The sequence below is a fragment of the Hyperolius riggenbachi genome, chromosome 10, assembly GCF_040937935.1.
Source record: "Hyperolius riggenbachi isolate aHypRig1 chromosome 10, aHypRig1.pri, whole genome shotgun sequence".
Lineage (NCBI taxonomy): Eukaryota > Metazoa > Chordata > Amphibia > Anura > Hyperoliidae > Hyperolius > Hyperolius riggenbachi.
The window spans coordinates 245,885,431-245,905,212 of NC_090655.1; the positions used below are offsets into that span (position 1 = coordinate 245,885,431).

General features: G+C 46.2%; 1 protein-coding gene across 1 annotated transcript in view; it reads right to left on the reverse strand.

Annotated features, from left to right (window-relative positions):
* Positions 1-9,121: 9,121 nt before the first annotated feature.
* Positions 9,122-19,782, reverse strand: part of LOC137537038 (zinc finger protein Xfin-like) — a 525,741-nt gene continuing 515,080 nt past the window's right edge. Inside the window, exon 22 of the mRNA XM_068259188.1 lies at positions 9,122-10,897. Coding sequence (XP_068115289.1) covers positions 10,339-10,897 — 559 coding nt within the window. The 3' untranslated portion in view covers positions 9,122-10,338. The remainder of the gene's footprint in view (positions 10,898-19,782) is intronic.

Below are 19,782 nucleotides of genomic sequence, written 5' to 3' on the forward strand. Positions count from 1 at the left end.
GATGTGTGATTGTGTGTGCTGATTCTTTGGATACGTCCATAATAAAGGACTTCGTTTAGGACAACGTGCGGGCCTTCCTCTTCTTCTGCTATAGTTTCAAGGATCTGGCCATCCTGGTTCCAGCACTGTCCGGTTCTGAGTGAGCGGTGTTTTCGAGTGTCTTTCTACATGCATATGTATGTACCTATAGAGCTCGTCCATACGGACTAAGTGTTTGGTCTCATTTTCCCTGGTACTACTCTCGGTTAGTGTGTGTGTAATTTCCAGGAGATACAGACATCCCATAAACATGGTAAGGTCACCGATACATACACGTGTTGTGGCAACACGGGTTGCTGTTACCTGGGTACAAGCAGGACCGCTGATTTGCCTGATGGCAGTAGATGGAGGCTTTCCCATTTTGTGAACTGTACTACACGTTTGGTTGTCTACCTATTATTGTGCCCCGTGGGAGGGGTTATTTACTTCTTGTTTCACAGCAGATCTTCTGGCATGTGCACCTAGCAGAAGTTGCTGCTAAACCTTATAAACCCCCTGCAATGGCGTTTCGTCAGCATACAGACCTCCAAATGTTTGAAGCTAAGAAAAGGGACACCAAGTTTTGTTCCGGTCACACTTTTAGCCACACCCCAATTGTCCATGTGGCGTACATGACATGCCACGGCAAAAATGGGTGTGGTCATGAGATAAGGTGGATGGAGCCAAAGGTACATAAACCTACCAGGGATGTGCCCCTTCTCCTTCACAAAATAAGGCCTTAGATACCAGGGCTGTGGAGTCGGAGCAATTTTGGGTGCCTGGAGTCGGAGTTGGGAAAAAATGCACCGACTCTGACTCCTAATGAATTTAAACTTTAATTAAATTAGAAAATATGATAAAATGTTCTATTTCTCAGATAATAATCATCATAAATAATTTATATATACAGTAATAGCTGTGCTTAGTGCCCAAAAATGAAATAAACCAATCAAAATTAGTTACTTGTGCTGCTTCAATAAAGCATTCCCTGTATTTTTAAAGTCAGATATACATATCTGATTGTGACTGTACAGTATATATGATGTGTACACAGGAATCTCTTATACGGTATATACTAAATAACATCTATGCTATAATAATAAAGCCTGATGTGTAGCTGTGTCACTAATAGAGATGGTAAATGAGATGGAAATAATTCTGCGTTGATGCTGGTTTATGCAAATGTATGCACTCCCTTTGCTCATGAAATCAAGTAATTTGATATGTTGTTAAAATTTGGTTTGGTGACTACGAATTAAAGGGTACCTGAGGTGGATGAAAAGAAAAGTTGTATACATACCTGGGGCTTCCTCCAGCCCCCTTCAGTCCAATCAGTCCCTCACTGTCCCTGTTTACAGCATATAATATACTAACACAATGTTTTTTTTTAGCAGAACAGCATTCAAAGGGTTAAAGCACATGACTAACTTTATCAATAGAATGCTTTCTGCAGGGAGATCCTCATCTGAACTGGTGATAACATTTTCTTGTGTTTACTTGTAGCAGAGAGGAATGTAAACATTTCCTGACTGTGCAGAAACCTCTTCTAATCTGTCCAGAACAGAGACAGCAGCTCAGAAATCATTACTGGGTACGATAGAATATAAATACACCAGTTATGAATAAAATGCAATTGCAGCTTTCAGAGCAAATAAAACCGTACTTTGGGAACTTGTAATTTCTAAATGAATAATACTTATGCACAAAAGCAAATATGATAACTGTATGGGATAAAAAAAAGTAGGAAAACTGTGACCTGTCCCTCACTAATCAGCACCAGTGCTTACTTAAGGGCAAACTGGCCCCAGAGCCTCTAGCCCCCCCCCCCCTCACCATACACCTAACGGAATACATTGGGGTGTCTTCTTTCTAAAATGGGGTCACTTGTGGGGGTTCCTATACTGCCCTGGCATTTTAGGGGCCCAAAACCGTGAAAAGTAGTCTGGAAACTAAATGCTTCAAAATGACTGTTCGGGGGTATAAGCATCTGCAAATTTTTATGACAGGTGGTCTATGAGGGGCCGAATTTTGTGGAACCGGTCATAAGCAGGGTGGCTTCTTAGATGGCAGGTTGTATTGGCATTGAAGTGCAGGAAGCGCAGGATGTTCTCAAATCGTGACCTGGACATGGCAGCAGAGAACATGAACATGTGATGTATTGGGTGCCTAGACCAATAAGACCACAATACATTCTTTTTGACTAGAGCCATGTTAAAGGGAACCTAAACTGAGAAGGATATGGATTTTTCCATTTAAAATAATACCAGTTGCCTGACTCTCCTGCTGATCCTGTGTCTCTAATACTTTTAGCCACAGCCCCTCAACAAGCATGCAGATCAGGTGCTCTGACTGAAGTCAGACTGGATTATCTGCATGCTTGTTTCAGGTGTGTGATTAAGCTACTACTGCAATCAAAGAGATCAGCAGGACTGACTGGCAACTGGTATTGTTTAAAAGGAAACATCCATATCCCTCTCAGTTTAGGTTCCCTTTAAGGAGAAGGCCCCCAAAAAATGTTACATTCGGAAACTTGGGAGTGGTTTCCACTGAAAAGACTGGGCATGGTAGCTTCTTGGATTGGCGGTTGCGTATTGTGTGGCATAACGGTTGGTCTCAGCCACAATTAAGTCGTAGAGACCAGCAGTGATCAGATAAAAAAAATTCTGTCACTGTGGTGGGGCGGGTGAGGGTTTGGCCTGGTGATCAGTAGCCTGCAGGGGGCAGATTAGGGCCTGATCTGATGAATAGGAGTGCTAGGGGGTGACAGGAGGTGATTGATGGGTGTCTCAGGGGGTGATTAGAGGGGAGAATAGATGCAATCAATGAACTTCGGAGGGGATCGGAAGGGGGTCTGAGGGGGTTCTGAGGGTTTGCGCGAGTGATCAGCAGCCCGCACGGGGCAAATTAGGGCCTGATCTGATGGGTAGGTGTGCTAGGGGGTGACAGGTGATAACAGGAGGTGATTGATGGGTGTCTCAGGGTGTGAATAGAGGGGGGAACAGATGCAAGCAATGCACTGGGGAGGTGATCGGGGGTATCTGAGGGCGATCTGAGGGTGTGGGCCGGTCATTGGGTGCCCGCAAGGGGCAGATTAGGGTCTGGTCTGATGGGTATGATGGGTAGCAGTGACAGGTGGTGACAGGGGGTGATTGATGGGTGATCAGTGGGTGATTAGAGGGGAGAACAGATGTAAATAATGCACTGGGGAGGTGATAAGAGGGGGTCTGGGGGGCTATCTGAGGGTGTGGGCGGGTGATTGGTTGCCCGCAAGGGGCATATTAGGGTCTGATCTGATGGGTAGCAGTGACAGGGGGTGACGGGGTGATTGATAGGTGATCAGTAGGTGATTACAGAGGAGAATATATGCAAGCAATGCACTGGCGAGTCGATCAGAGGGGGGCTATCTGAGGGTGTGGGCGGGTGATAGGGTGCCCGCAAGGGGCTGATTAGGGTCTGATCTGATGGGTAGCAGTGACAGGTGGTAACAGGGTGATTGATAGGTGATCAGTAGAAGATTACAGAACAGAATATATGCAAGCAATGCACTGGCGAGTTGATCAGAGGGGGTCGGGGGGAGGGGGGGGGGTATCTGAGGGTGTGGGCGGGTGACTGGGTGCTGCAAGGGGCAGATTAGAGTCTGATCTGATAGGTAGCAGTGAGAGGCGGTGACAGGGTGATTGATAGGTGTTCAGTAGGTGATTACAGGGGAGAACAGATGTAAATAATCAGAATCAGAATCAGAATCCGTTTATTTCGCCAAGCATGATTTGGGTCATGACCGGAATTGGTTTTAGCAGCACAGAACACCTTAGACTTTGTTTACATAGACACACTGACAGTAGAAGAGAGCAGTAAATACAGCAAAAAAAAAAATAATCAAAATAATCATAAAAAACAACATGATAGTAAAGCAACTCATCAGCAGATACAGGGACATTTCAAGAGGAGCAGCACAGAGAGAAGTAGAACATTAATATTAACACTGGTGTCAGACTACGTAGGTGCTTCCCTGGGTGGCGGGGGACCCCGAAGGGCTCGTACAGAGTTCAGGAGTCTCACTGCTGTGGGGAAAAAAAGTGTCCCTGTGCCTTGATGTCTTGGTGGGGATGGCCTGGAATTTGCGCCCCAACGGGAGCCGTTGGAAGAAGCGATGGCCTGGGTGCGACGAGTCGTTTGCAATCCTTGTTGCTCTGGAACACATCCTGGCCTCATGAATGAGCTCCAGTGGGGGAAGGGGCTTCCCGATTATTTTCTCTGCAGTTCTGATGACCCTCTGGATTTTGTATCTGTCGCTGGTTGTGGCCCCAGTGTACCAGACGAGGATGGAGGAGCAGAGGACAGATTCGATCGTGGCAGAGTAGAAGGACTTTAGGAGTTCGTGGGCCATACTGAACTTTTTTAGTTGCCGCAGGAAGAAGAGTCTCTGCTGGGCCTTCTTTTGGGTAATAATGCACTGGCGGTTTGATCAGAGGGGGTCTGGGGGGCTATTTGAGGGTGTGGGTGGGTGATTGGGTGCCCGCAAGGGGCAGATTAGGGTCTGATCTGATGGGTTGCAGTGACAGGTGGTGACGGGGTGATTGATGGGTGATCAGTGGGTGATTAGAGAGAACAGATGTAAACAATGCACTTGGGAGGTGATCTGACGGTGGGTCTGCAGGCGATCTGAGGGTGTGGGTGGGTGATCAGATGCCCGCAAGGGGCAGGTTAGGGTCTGATCTGATGGGTAGTAGTGACAGGGGGTGATTTATGGGTGATCAGTGGATGATTATAGGGGAGGATAGATGTATACAGTACACAGGGGGGGGGGGAGGTCTGGGGAGGATCTGAGGGTGTGTGTGTATGAGGATCTGAGGGTGTGTGCCCCCAGGGGGCAGTTTAGGGACTAATCTAAAAAATAGCGCTGAGAGATAGTGACAGGGAGTGATTGATGGGTGATTGGGGGGGTGATTAGGTGCAAACAGGGGTCTGAGGGGTGGGCAGGGGGGTTTGAGGGGTGCTGTGGGTGATCAGAGGGCAGGATCAGTGTGTTTGGGTGCAGACTAGGGTGGCTGCAGCCTGCCCTGGTGGTCCCTCGATCACTAGGACCACTAGGGCGGGAGGCAGCCTGTATAATACGCTTTGTATACATTACAAAGCGTATTATACGCTTGCATCGCGGCAAATCAGGGGTTAACAACCCGCCGGCGCTTCCGAACGGCCGGCGGGTTGCCGTCGCGGGTGGGCGAAGCCTATTGCCGGCGGATGCGCGTGCATACCAGCTCGTGATCCCCGGCCAGCTAGTGTCCCAGGACCCGATGCCAATTGGCGTTACGTGGTCCTGGACATGCCACTTTGCCGCCGCCAATTGACAGTGGGCGGTTGGCAAGTGGTTAACTGGTCCATTTTCAAGCTACATACATATCAATAAAAAGTTTACTGTATTTTGAATCAACCGAGAATTATTTGCACCTCATTGACCATCACCAGTGACAGACTACAGACTTGCAATGTTACAGAGTTCTCTGGCTATAAAACACTGAGCTTACAACGGCTTCCATAATTATAACAAATGTAATTTATATATTACAGTAAATCTGATTCATACACTTTATATCTTACATTACATGCAGAGAAACAAAACACTTCACACTGCAGGAGCAATACATACAGTATCATCCACCAGTCTGAATCACGCACACAAATCCATCTATACCACATTCTATCACATTTGCTCAAACAGTACACTGATAATCACCACAATATCCAGAGGAATAACTTTATTAACAGCTTTAATCACAGGAGAGATACATGGAGATGCATCAGATTTCCATTCTAATAGGATTTATTTTGTTACGTAACACACTATCATTTCCAGCAACGGCTTTTCACACTTGTCTATAGCAGTGATAGTAACACATAACAATACCTTGTCCCCCTCTCCACCCCAGAATTCATGTATCCCACCTTAAAGGGATACTGTAGGGGGGTCGGGGGAAAATGAGTTGAACTTACCCAGGGCTTCTAATGGCCTCCCGCAAACATCCTGTACCCACGGAGCCACTCACCGATGCTCCGGCCCCGCCTCCGGTTCACTTCTGGAATTTCAGACTTTAAAGTCTGAAAACCACTGCGCCTGTGCAGCTGCATCCTCGCTCCCGCTGATGTCACCAGGAGAGTATTGCACAAGCCCAGTATGGTCTTTGGTCTGCGCAGTATGCTCCTGGTGCCATCAGCGGGAGCGAGGACACGGCAATGCAGGCACAGTGGTTTTCTGACTTTAAAGTCAGAAATTCCAGAAGTGAACTGGAGGCGGGGCCGGAGCATCGGTGAGTGGCTGCGCGGGCACAGGACGTCTGTGGGGGGCCATTAGAAACCCCTGGTAACTTCAACTCATTTTCCCCCGACCCCCCCTACAGTATCCCTTTAAGCCCAAAACACCTGTATCCAATCATCTCCTTCTAATTTGCATTTGGGGTGCAGCACTGAGACATTGGGGTAATACATTGACATAGGGCTAATACCTCATCTATTGCTGCTATCATATTTATAGTATTTATATCATATTTATAGTACTATCAGGTATTATAGTTGCAAGTTTTCCTCTGTGAGGGGGTAACAATATAAATCTATACCGTTATACCTAAAATTATTCAGAGAAATCAGAAGATCCCTGGAAGATCCATTCTCTCTGAATATCAGTCCTGTGTGTGCCCAGCCTAACATTGCTGGGAGATAAATCCCTCTCTTTTTATCTTACTGGACTTTTGTGCATTCAGCTCAAATCTCTTCATGTGTCCTGAATATAAAACAAAGACACAAAGAGAGAAAAATCTCCTTTCCGCAGTTCAGTCTGGATGAATGGGAGCTTCTAATATCCCCACATCTGCAGCTCACAGCAAGTAAATAATGGTATATGGAGCTTTCCTGGAGTCTCACATTCTTGTTTTTACTTTAAGGTGTTAAATTCTGACTCTGTGCAGAGAAGCCATATCAGTGTGCTGTAACATGTTGTTCATTCAGCACTCAACAAAAACAAACAATTAGCACTCTTGTTATCTGGAATGTTTCTTCATCCAGAGAAGAGATGCCCAGGGTGAAATAACCTTAACCCCTTCCCAACCGCCTAACACCCGTAGGCGTCAGGAAGGTGGCAGCCCCAGAACCCACTTACACCAAAAGGCGTCAAGTCCTGGGACGGGGTTTTACAAGAGATTGCGTGCACTGATGCGCATGCATCCCCACTTGAGTGATGGAGCTCTGCTCTGTCATCAGTCTACCAGCGGCGATCGCCACTAGCAGACTGTTAGATGGCAAAACCGCTATTTACATTGTACAGCGCTGTGATCTACGGGGGACAGCCATTTCACTCGGCTGTCCCCTAGAGAGGCTCCAATCATGATCCCTTCTCATGGGTTGATGCCTTAGAGAGAGTATTACCCTGATTGGCTGACGGGGTAGGAAGGGAAGAAACAAAATAAATAAATAAAATAGAGCAATTTATATAAAAAAAAATTCAAATTAATAAAAAAAAATAAACATGCCACCAGCGGTTAGAGTCCACCAACAGAAAGGGGCAGAAAAAGGGGGGATTCACTTGTGTCCTAAGTTGTTTGGCTCTGCAGCTAGCTATTAAAGCGTCCTGTAACTGTTTAGGACATGATCCCCGCACTTTGATTGGCCCAATAGGCTGCCTGTCAAGTAAGTGGCAGCCTATTAGGCCAATAAAAGTGCGGGAATCACATCCTAAACAGCTACAGGACACGATAGTGCTCAGCAGGGCTGTGGAGTCGGTCCAAAAATCCTCCGACTCCGACTCCTCAGTTTAGGATTCCTCCGACTCCACGACTCCGACTCCTCTAATGTGCATATTACAATTTTGTTGATTAAAAGTATGTAACATGAAATTCGTCTCTTAACTGCCAACGCTTAGGAATTTTACAAGACAACTGAAGTGAGAAGGATATGTAGACTACTATATTTATTCCCTTTAGACTAAAACTAGTCCTTGGTAAGAGTACTTGTAAAAGGTACAAACCGGAACAAAGAACATCTATCAGGCCCTAGGCAATGTAAGTGTGGGTACATGTAAGAATGATGTGCAGGTACTCTGCAGGGGAATGAGGAGATTGTAAACAGACAACACCTCTGTGTTCAATGTGCACAGCATTCTCAGTGGATTCCCTGTAGCTCTGTGGGGAGTGCATATGTAGAGTATAGTACTACTGTGTAACAAAGTAAACCTGAGACAGATGAAATTAAAGTTTTATACATACCTGGGGCTTCCTCCAGCCGCCTTCAGGATAATCAGTCCCTCGTTGTCCTCCTCCATCACCTGGATCTTCTGCTATAAGTCCAGGTACTTGAGCCAGTCAGGCGTAGTGCGCATGCACACACTCCGCCGCCAGGAGCATACTACACCTGTGCAGCACTATTGCGCAGGTGCAGAATGTTCCTGGCTGTGGGAGCGGCATGCGGCCGGACAGCGCTGACTGGCTGAATTACCAGGACTCATAGCAGAAGATCTGGGTGGTGGAGGACAGCGAGGCACTGATTAGCCTGAAGGGGGCTGGAGGAAGCCCCAGGTATGTATAAAACTTTACTTTTCATCCGTCTCAGTTACCCTTTAATTTGTAGTCACCAAACCAAATTTTAACAACATATCAAATTATTTGATTTCATCAGCAAAGGGAGTGCATACATTTGCATAAATCAGCATCAATGCAGAATTATTTCCATCTCGTTGACCATCTCTATTAGAGACACAGCTACACATCAGGCTTTATTCTTACAGCATAGATGTTATTTAGTGTATATAAGAGATTCCTGTGTACACATCATATATACAGTCACAATCAAATATGTATATCTGACCTTAAAAATACGGGGACTGCTTTATTGAAGCAGCACAAGTAACTAATTTTGATTGGTTTATTTCATTTTTGTGGACTAAGCACAGCTATTACTGTATATATACTGTATATATACATTATTTTTAATGACTATTATCTGAGAAATAGAACATTTTATCATATTTTCTATTTTAATTACAGTTACAAATTCATTAGGAGTCGGAGTCGGTGCATTTTTTCCCGACTCCGACTCCAGGCACCCAAAATTGCCCGACTCCACGACTCCGACTCCACAGCCCTGGTGCTCAGGGCAGGAGTAAAGTAGCTGCCACTAAATACAAGGTAGGGCATGTAAGTTAGCAGCACAAGCTACATAGCCCGTGGCATGCGCTGAGGATTTTAACTTGCGCTGTTTAAACTAAGCTGCACTGCTTTGGCAGTTCAGCTTAGTGAATCAAGCCCATAGACTGCTGATGCCGAACGGTGGTTACCACGGTAAACCACTATCACTGATTCTTTCAGTTCCTGATGTTTCATTATTAATTTTAGATGGAAATTCAGTGTACTATTTATTTATTATTTATGTACGTTTTCATCAGTTTCATTATGTATTATTTATATATACTTTTTGTTTATTTTCTATCTTTTTTATGTAATAACTTATGTACAGAGCTCTTGAGTATGCTTACACTGATGACATTTAGGCATGACTATTGGCCTGAGGAAGTGGGCAAAAGCCTGCGAAACGCGTCACCGGTGCTTAGTAAGTTTTCTTGTAATAACCCCGTGTCATCCTAAGAGGAAAGCAATCTCTTCCTTGTCATAGTTTATGTGTTTTCAATGCAGTTTTATTTCACCCTGGACACCTCTTATCCCCTTTGTGCTCCTCACCCTCCTTTTGGAGGAAACATTGTCCCCAATCTCCTAAATGCAGCTGGTACACATTAGGCATTTATTTTAGAGAGCGACACCAGCAGGAATATCCAAGATCACCTGAGAGGAAACCTCCACCTGATCAATCAGTTGGCTGCCCTTGTCACAGCCCTTCTATGTGAGCACCACTCCTGCTCTACTACCTTCCTTGTAGTGAAGTACTGCACCACTTGGGCTCCTGCTGTCTCTGCGTTTACGATGGTGTAGTGTCATCTCGCCCTACCCTGCTTCATCCAGATAAAAGTGTTTATACTTGTATTTACTCTTCAGGAGAGCCATGGCTGCAAACAGCTGCAGATCCTGCCTCATTTGCAAAGATAAACCACCTGGTTTACTTGCCCTTACAATAGAAAATACAAAATGAATACTATATGTACCCATGTTTATCTCATTATGGAATTTCAGTTCGGGGACTTTAACAGTTTTAAAAAAAAATCAATGCATTCAGTATCATAAAAATAAGTCCATGGGATTCTGTGTAAAAATACTTCCATGTGCACTTTGCAAGAAATAAAAGAAACATTGGAAAAACCAACAACGGCCAAGACATTTCCCACACTCAGTACACGAAAAAGGGTTTCTTACAGGTGTGACTCCTCTCATGTGTGACAAGATTTGACCTATACCCAAAACATTTCCCACACTTAGCACATGAATAGGGCTTCTCACCAGTGTGATATCTCTCATGCCTGACAAGATCTGATTTACGGCTAAAGCATTTACCACATTCAGCACACGAATAGGGCTTTTCGCCAGCGTGAGATCTCTCATGTGCGACAAGGCTTCCTTTCTGCCCAAAACATTTACCACACTCAGCACAGGAAAAAGGCTTCTCACCAGTGTGAGATTTCTCATGTGTAACAAGGTTTGACCTATACCCAAAACATTTCCCACACTCAGCACAGGAATAGGGCTTCTCACCAGTGTGATATCTCTCATGCCTGACAAGATATGACTTATTGGTAAAACATTTCCCACACTCAGCACAGGAATAGGGCTTCTCACCAGTGTGATATCTCTCATGCCTGATAAGATATGGTTTACGGCTAAAGCATTTTCCACACTCAGCACATGAATAGGGCTTTTCGCCAGTGTGAGATCTCTCATGTGCGACAAGGCTTCCTTTCTCTCCAAAACATTTACCACACTCAGCACAGGAAAAAGGCTTCTCACCAGTGTGAGATTTCTCATGTGTAACAAGGTTTGACCTATACCCAAAACATTTCCCACACTCAGCACAGGAATAGGACTTCTCACCAGTGTGATATCTCTTATGCCTGACAAGATATGACTTATTGGTAAAACATTTACCACACTCAGCACATGAATAAGGCTTCTCACCACTGTGTAATTTCTCATGTGTGACAAGCAAGAATTTGCGCCCAAAGCATTTCCCACACTCAGCACATGAATAAGGCTTCTCACCTGTGTGAGATCTCTCATGTATAACGAGCTGACATTTCTGTCCAAAACATTTTTCACACTCCGCACATGAATAGGGTGTCTCACCAGTATGAGATCTCTCATGAATGACAAGATCTGATTTATATCCAAAACATTTCCCACACTCAGCACACGAATATGGCTTCTCACCAGAGTGAGCTCTCTTATGCGTGATAAGGTTTGATTTACGTGTAAAACATTTCCCACACTCAGCACATGCATGGGGCTTCTCTACAGTGTCAGATCTCTTATGTGAAACAAACTCTTGTCCAATGACATCATCCGTTGTACAGTCTGTGGACACAGAGAGACGAGTCTCTGAGAGGTTCCTGATGCTGGGACTCCGCCCTGCAAATAGAGAAACAACATCACTTCCTGTTAGAGAATCTTGAGGGGAGGAATAATTATCATTAGGGATGGTCGGTGGGATGCTGAGAATTTCAAATTGATTCAAAGTTTATGCAAATGTATGCAGCTTGAAATTCAGCCAATCAAATGCATTTCCTGACAAATGTGATTAGTTACATATAATTAACATACAATTAGGGAGTTATTTTCATCTCATTGACCATCACTGCACATAAAACATTGGCCATACATTGAAAAGCAATCATTTGTCGAGCTTGATGAGACAATGGAAGCAATGTGCTACTCTTGTGACAACAGACCTCTATGTACTTATAGCCAAAGATCTGTGTTATGTTTGTAGAGCAATGTGGGGTCACTTACACATTCTTATTACCATTGTATCCTCCTGTCACTCATATGTCCCTTGTAATGTACCTTTACCTCTCTCTTGTTCCTAGTTGTGCAAATACAGATATTGTGCCATTACACAACACTAAAAGCTGTGAGGTAGAGGAATTATCTATTTATGTCATAGAGATTTAAAACCACTAATACTCCTGTAGCTGGATATAAACACATACCGTATATACTCGCAAGCAAGCCGACCCGCATGTAAGCCGACCCCCCCACTTTTACCCCAAAAAACAGGAAAAAATGATTGACCCTCATGTAAGCCGGGGTAGGAAACGCTGGCCGCGTGATCCCCCCAGTATGTCCCAGTATAGCTAGTATAGTGCCCAGTATAGGTAGGTAGTGCTAGGTATAGCAAGTAAAATGCCCCAGTATAGCTAGTATAGTGCTCATTATAGCTAGTATAGTGCTCAGTATAGCTAGTATAGTGCTCATTATAGCTAGTGAAGTGCCCCAGTTTAGCTAGTATAGTGCTCAGTATAGGTAGGTAGTACTCAGTATAGCTAGTAAAATGCCCCAGTATAGCTAGTATAGTGCTCAGTATAGCTAGTATAGTGCTCAGTATAGCTAGTATAGTGCTCAGTATAGCTAGTGAAGTGCCCCAGTTTAGCTAGTATAGTGCTCAGTATAGTTAGTATAGTGCCCCCAGTATAGCTAGTATAGTGCCCCCAGTATAGCTAGTATAGTGCCCCCAGTATAGCTAGTATAGTGCCCCCAGTATAGCTAGTATAGTGCCCCATTATAGCTAGTATAGTGCCCCATTATAGCTAGTATAGTGCCCCCAGTATAGCTAGTATAGTGCCCCCAGTATAGCTAGTATAGTGCCCCCAGTATAGCTAGTATAGTGCCCCCAGTATAGCTAGTATAGTGCCCCCAGTATAGCTAGTATAGTGCCCCCAGTATAGCTAGTATAGTGCCCCCAGTATAGCTAGTATAGTGCCCCCAGTATAGCTAGTATAGTGCCCCCAGTATAGCTAGTATAGTGCCCCATTATAGCTAGCATAGTGCCCCAGTATGGGTGGGTGGGTAGGTGCTGTCCCTCCCCGCTCCCCCTGCGGCCGCCGCTGCTGCTATTACCTCAGGCGGCGCCGCTTCCTCTATCCCCGTCCTCCTCCGGTAGTAACTCATTCACAGCAGCGCGCCTCTCGCTGCTGTGATGACGAGGAAACCATAGAGAGCGGCTTCCTGTAGCGTGATGCCGTTACTATGGGAACCGCTCTCTATGGTTTCCTGCGTCATCACAGCAGCGGGGGGCGCGCTGCTGTGAATGAGTTACCGGAGGAGGACGGGGATAGAGGCAGCGGCGCCGCCTAAGGTAATAGCAGCGGCGGCCGCGGGGGGAGCGGGGAGGGACAGCACCTATACACCCACCCACACATGACTCGCAAGCAAGCCGACCCCCCAACTTTTGGCCCACTTTTGGGGGGTCAAAAATTCGGCTTGCTTGCGAGTATATACGGTACTTATATACTCCTATATATACACAGTATAGCCCTATCTCTCCTCCCATCCTTCAGTAAGGAACCAAACTGGTGCACAGTGCAGCTCCTATTGATTGTTCAGGACCCCACTGGGATCCCCTCATCTTTTTTTTTTTTTTTTTTTTTACAAACCTCACCTGACCCCATTTTTAATTTTATTAATTCATTAGCATTGCACATAGAGTTGTGTGGAAGGTATTACTGCTCTTGCTGCTTCCTCTGCCCCTTCCATTCCCGGTTGGCGCAGCGGTTGTGAATCCTGTGAAGCAGATGTGAATGAGCGGATTGTGGCTGCGGGATCCTGGGGGGGCCTCCACGTGGCGATCCTGGATAAGTGCTAAATGCTGTGTGAAATAATCCCCCGCAGTGCAAACATTTTGCGGTGAGTTCGTTGGCAATACCCTGCATATCCTGGCATGCGAAAGCGAATGCAGATTTGCTTGAGCAGTGTCTCATGAACAAGCTAATTAGGCCTTATCTGCAGAGCCAGGTATATAAGGGTTCACTTGTTGTTTGAGCTCACACCCTTTTGGTAAAATGGTTTCATTAGATGGCCCTCCTTACATGGGCTGTCTGCAGCCTGTTTCCCCATTGAGGTGTGGAGCTGTGGAGTCACCCTTGAGCTTTAACAGGCTTGGGGTGGCCTATGCTCTCCCCCCCCCCCCCCCCGTTGTAGTGCTCCCAAGTCACGCACATTTGGACTGGCATAATAATGCACTTGGACGCAGTACGAAATAAGGTAGGGCCTATCCTTTGGGAGGTGGGTGTGGGCAGCTCTCTCTGGTGGTGGCAGTGCTTTGGGGGGGGCCGCCCGCACTTCTTAAACTTTCCCCCAGGGCGGCTGCAGAGTCTCTGAGCAGTGAGTGTGCTTGGAGTGCCCTGTTGGCCCCCCTTTTCCTGGGATCCTGGGGGGGCCTCCACGTGATGATCCTGGATAAGTGCTAAATGCTGCGTGAAGTAATCCCCCGCAGGGCAAACATTTTGCGGTGAGTTCGTTGGCAATACCCTGCATATCCTGGCATGCGAAAGCGAATGCAGATTTGCTTGAGCAGTGTCTCATGAATAAGCTAATTAGGCCTTATCTGCAGATCCAGGTATATTATTATTATTATTATTTATTAGATTTATATAGCGCCAACATATTACGCAGCGCTGTACAATAAATAGGCTTACAGACAATGATAACAGGGTTGACAGAACAATACAGGTAACGGACCATAGATACAACAATACAGGTAATAGCAATAAGATACACAACACAATGCAGATAATAGTACAATGCCAGATCATAAACTGGAATGGTAGTGGTAAAAAATTACCAGTTCCAAATTCTGGGTAAAGTGCACACAGTCAAGTATGATACACAAGGGGAGAGGGCCCTGCCAAAGGCTTACAATCTAGAGGGAGGGGCTGGTGACACAAAAGGAGGGGGTGCATCAAGAAGTTATTGGCAGAAAGGATTAGGGTAGTGTCGAGTTGATGTAGGCCTCCTTGAAGAAGTGAGTTTTGAGTGCTTTTTTGAAGGTGTTGAAGGTGGGAGCAAGCCTGATGGGCAGCGGGAGAGAGTTCCACAGGATAGGGGCAGCTCTAGTGAAGTCCTGCAGTCTGGCATGGGAGTGCGAGATGCGTGGGGTGGTTAAGAGGAGGTCGTTGGAGGAGCGAAGTGGGCGGCCAGGTGTATATCTGCTGACCAGGTCAGAGATGTAGGTTGGGCAGGACTTGTGTAAGGATTTGTATGCCAAACATAGGATCTTGAAGTTGATTCTGAAGTGAATTGGAAGCCAATGAAGGGATTTGCGTAGGGGAGTTGTGGAGACAGAGCGGTGGGAGGAGTAGATGAGTCTGGCTGCTGCGTTCATGATGGATTTTAGGGGGGCGATGCGGTTTTGAGGAAGGCCTGACAAGAGGGAGTTGCAGTAGTCCAGGCGGGAGATGATGAGGGCATGGACAAGGAGTTTGGTAGTGTCTGGGGTCAGGAAAGGCCGGATCTTGGAGATGTTGCGTAAGTGGAAATAGCAGGCTCTAGCTACGGTTTGGATGTGGGAGGTGAAGGAGAGGGCCGAGTCTAGGGTGACACCCAGGCAGCGGGCTTGTGTGGTTGGATGAATGATTGTGCCATTGACAGTGACATAGAGGTCAGTGGGGGGTGAAGCAGCACGGGGCGGGAAGATTAGGAGCTCAGTCTTATCCAGGTTTAATTTTAGGAACCTGGCAGACATCCACGATGAAATAGCTGAGAGACCAGAGGATACCTTCTCCATGGTGGTGGTGGAGAGGTCAGTGGTATGGAGGTAAATCTGGGTGTCATCTGCATATAGGTGATAGTTGAAACCCAGAGAGGAGATGAGTTTTCCTATGGAGGCGGTGTAAATGGAAAACAGCAGGGGACCAAGAACAGAGCCTTGGGGGACCCCAACTGAAAGTGGGAAGGAGGTTGAGGAGGAACCATTGAAGGAGGTCTTGAAGGAGCGATTTGAGAGGTAGGAGGAAAACCATGCTAGGGCACGGTCTTGGATACCCACAGATTGCAGTGACTGGAGTAGCAGGGAGTGATCAACAGTGTTGAATGCAGATGAGAGGTCTAGGAGGAGAAGGATAGTGTATTTTCCTTCGGCCTTGGCAAGCGTGAGGTCATTGACGACCTTGGTGAGGGCAGTCTCGGTGGAGTGACCTGGCCGAAATCCTGATTGTAGGGGATCAAATAGGGAGTTGGAGTCAAGGTAATGGGTCATGCGTTGGTGGACTAAACGCTCTAGGAGTTTAGATGCAAAAGGGAGTAAGGAGATAGGACGGTAGCTGGATGGAAGTGAGGGGTCTAGTGAGGGTTTTTTAAGTAGGGGAAGTACAGTGGCCTGTTTGAAGTCAGAGGGGAAGGTACCCGTAGAGAGGGAGAGGTTAAACAGAGTGGTGAGGACAGGAGCCAGAACAGGGAAGTGAGGACGGAGGCATTTGGATGGCACAGGGTCTAGGGGGCTGGAGGTGGCAGGAGAAGTGGCTAGGAGACGGCTGACTTGGTCCTCTGTGATAGGAGTAAAGGCAGTGAGTGGAGGGTGGGGTGGGGAATAGGTATTGGTGGGGGAGGAAGAGGTGGTGGAGTGGAGGCATGAGATTTCCCGTCGGATGCTGGCTATTTTGTCGGTAAAGTGGGTGGACAGATCAGTGGCTGAGAGGGCGGAGGTGGGGGGAGGAGTGGTGGGGTTAAGGAGGGAGTTGAAGGTGGCGAAGAGGCGCCGAGGGTTGGAGGCTTGGGATCCGATCAAGGCAGCAAAGTATTTTTGTTTAGCATCAGTTAATGCGGTATAGAACAGCTGCAGGTTGGCCTTGTACGCCAAGAAGTCGGAGTTGCTGCGGGATTTCCTCCATTTGCGTTCGTAGGTGCGTGTCTGTTTTTGGAGGTTGCGAGTGTGTGCATTGTGCCAGGGCTGGGGGTTGATGGGACGGCTGGGGCGGAATGTGGGGGGTGCAGCAATGTCTAGGGCTGCTGAAAGGGCCTGGTTGTATTTGGCCACAGCTTGGTTTGGGCAGGTAACGTTAGGGAGGGTGGATGAGAGGGAGTGGAGGGGGTTGGCTAGTGCAGTTGGGTCTAGGTTATGCAAATCTCTCTGCCAACGACCTGAGGGTGGAGGAGGGTTGGGGGAGGATGATGGGGAGATGGAGAAAGTGAGAAGGTGATGGTCGGAGAGGGGGAAGGGTGTGATGTCCAGGTTGGGGAGGGTGGCTGATTTTGAGAGAATCAGGTCGAGAGTGTGGCCAGCGCGGTGGGTGGGGGAATTGGTGTGTCCCTTAGCACTGTTCACTTGTTGTTTGAGCACACACCCTTTTGGTAAAAGGAAAACAAGTCCAAGACCCCCGCATGCTCAGTAACAGGAATGACTCATGCATGTCTTCTTTCCTTCATACACAAGCAGCTCCTGTTACTGGCCATGTGCGGCTCATGAAGTCACGCCTACTCACAGGAAATGTGCACGCTTCTGATGTCTCCCTGTAGAAAGGATATGACTTCCCTCTAAGTGTTCCCCAACCCTGTCCTCAAGGCCCACCAACCGTGCATGTTTTGCAGAAAACCACAGAGGTAGTTAATCAGCTCTGCTGCCACACTAATTACCCCCACCTGTGAATGTTTGTTGTTTCCTGTAAAACATGTACTGTTGGTGGGCCTTGAGGACAGGGTTGGGGAACTCTGCTCTACAGTACAAGAGAGGAAGGGACAGTGCTAACAGCTTCCATACTCATCTATAAACACTCCCAACTATTTCAATATAAAACAACTATCAAATTAGTGCATGTTGGGGCACCTGCATCTCCATGACAAATGCCTGGTACACACCATTAATTGTGATTGGCCAATCACTGAAAAGTTTGATAGTCAACAAATATTAAATACTATGAACAGATTGTTTTGGTGTAAACCCCTCATACTAAACAAGCAAGCTGCTGGCCGCTGGAGGTCATTTTGCAGGGCTCTGGCAGTGCTCCTCCTGTTCCTCCTTTCACAGAGTCGGAGGTAGCGGTCCTGCTGCTGGGTTGTTGCCCTGCTATGGCCTCCTCCATGTCTCCTGATGTACAGGCCTGTCTCCTGGTAGTACCTCCATGCTCTGGACACTATGTTGACAGGCACAGCAAACCTTCTTGCCACAGCTCGCACCATCCTGGAGGAGCTGCACTACTTGAGCCATTTGTGTGGGTTGTAGCCTCCGTCTCATGCTACCACTAGAGTGAAAGCACCACCAGCATTCAAAAAAAATGACCAAAACATCAGCCAGAAAGCATAGGAACTGAGAAGTGGTCTGTGGTCACTAGTTGCAGAACCACTCCTTTATTGGGGCTGTCTTGCAAATTGCCTATAATTTCCTCCTGTTGTCTATTCCATTTGCACAACAGGTATATAAATGCAAGTATGTGTCGCACTCAACCACTTGGAATGTGCTATGGGCAGGAATAACATAGATTCAAAAGGGAAAGATCTCCCCATATAAACAGCACCAGGGTATATTCCAAAAATATATAACAAGCTTATTGGTATCAAAAATCCCACATCAGCTGTATGGACACACAATTAAAAAACATTTAAAACCATCCACACTCACTTGGGATCATAAGTATAATAACCACATATATATTATCAATGATCACCTGGCAAGACCTTAGTAAACACACACTTGTTATCAATCTGATACAGTGGGGGTTGAACCCGGGTTCAGTATAAAGTGCTAAGCAACAAACTCTGTGGAACAAAAGTGCAACAAAAAACAAAAAAAAACTTCAATACATACAATTTTGCAGTAGAGAACAGAGGCGCCAGTAGAATAAAAGTGGATAAAATCTTTAAAAGTAGCAATCACATTTATTAAATAGTACCCTGTCTGAGTCAGGACTGAGTCAGCCACTTACATACCTGATAATAATGCTTTCCTATAGACATTTGCAGTGTTCTGTGCACGTGTGGGAACAAAACTGGTTTTGTGGCTTTTTTTCGCACACTGTGTGCAATTCCTATTGCCAACAATCAAGCAGGAATCTCATTTGGGGAATCGCATGCATGAATGTCTGTTAAACAAGGTGTGTATGAGATCTGCAGATATCATAGTCTATGAATGCAATTTGCAGGAACTGAACTTCTGCAGATACTGATTAGGGATGAGCGATGAGATGCACATTCTTCAGAAATTATGCATATTTTTATGCAAATGTATGCAGTTTGAAAATGGGCCAATCACTTTATCCCAGGTTTAAATTGATTGGTCCATTTTGAAGCTGCATACATTTGCATCGACTCGGAATTATTTGCATATCTGTGATCATCCCTAATACTGATCTTTTGCATATGTAAAGCATCTTGTTTATCTGATGGGGAGTGCAGCTCCATAGAATAGACTGTGAAGGTATGGCTCTCATACTACATGGAAGGGGGTAACATTGGTCTGTGATCTTGCCTTTTCCAAAGACTTTTATCTGACGTGTGTACCCACCTTTAGTGTTTGGCCATGCTTGTTGTGGAGGATGGGATTAGGGATAATCCATGGGATGAAAATAATTTCTCCTTGCATGAAATTGTTATGCAGCTTGAACTTGGACCAATAAAGACTAACAGGAAATTATTCAAATTCAAGCCACAAATAATTTACATAAAATGTGAATGCAACGAGAAGTTATTTGCATTTCTTTGATCGCCACTAATGGTGATGTTTTGTAGCTGGTGTGTGGAGGGGTGGAGGTGACTATGGCCTGGCTATTTATGGTTCATACCACACCCAGGATGGGCTCATTTGGATTTGAAACCCCCTCTCTTCTGCCACACCCCTCTGACATCATCTTCCAGT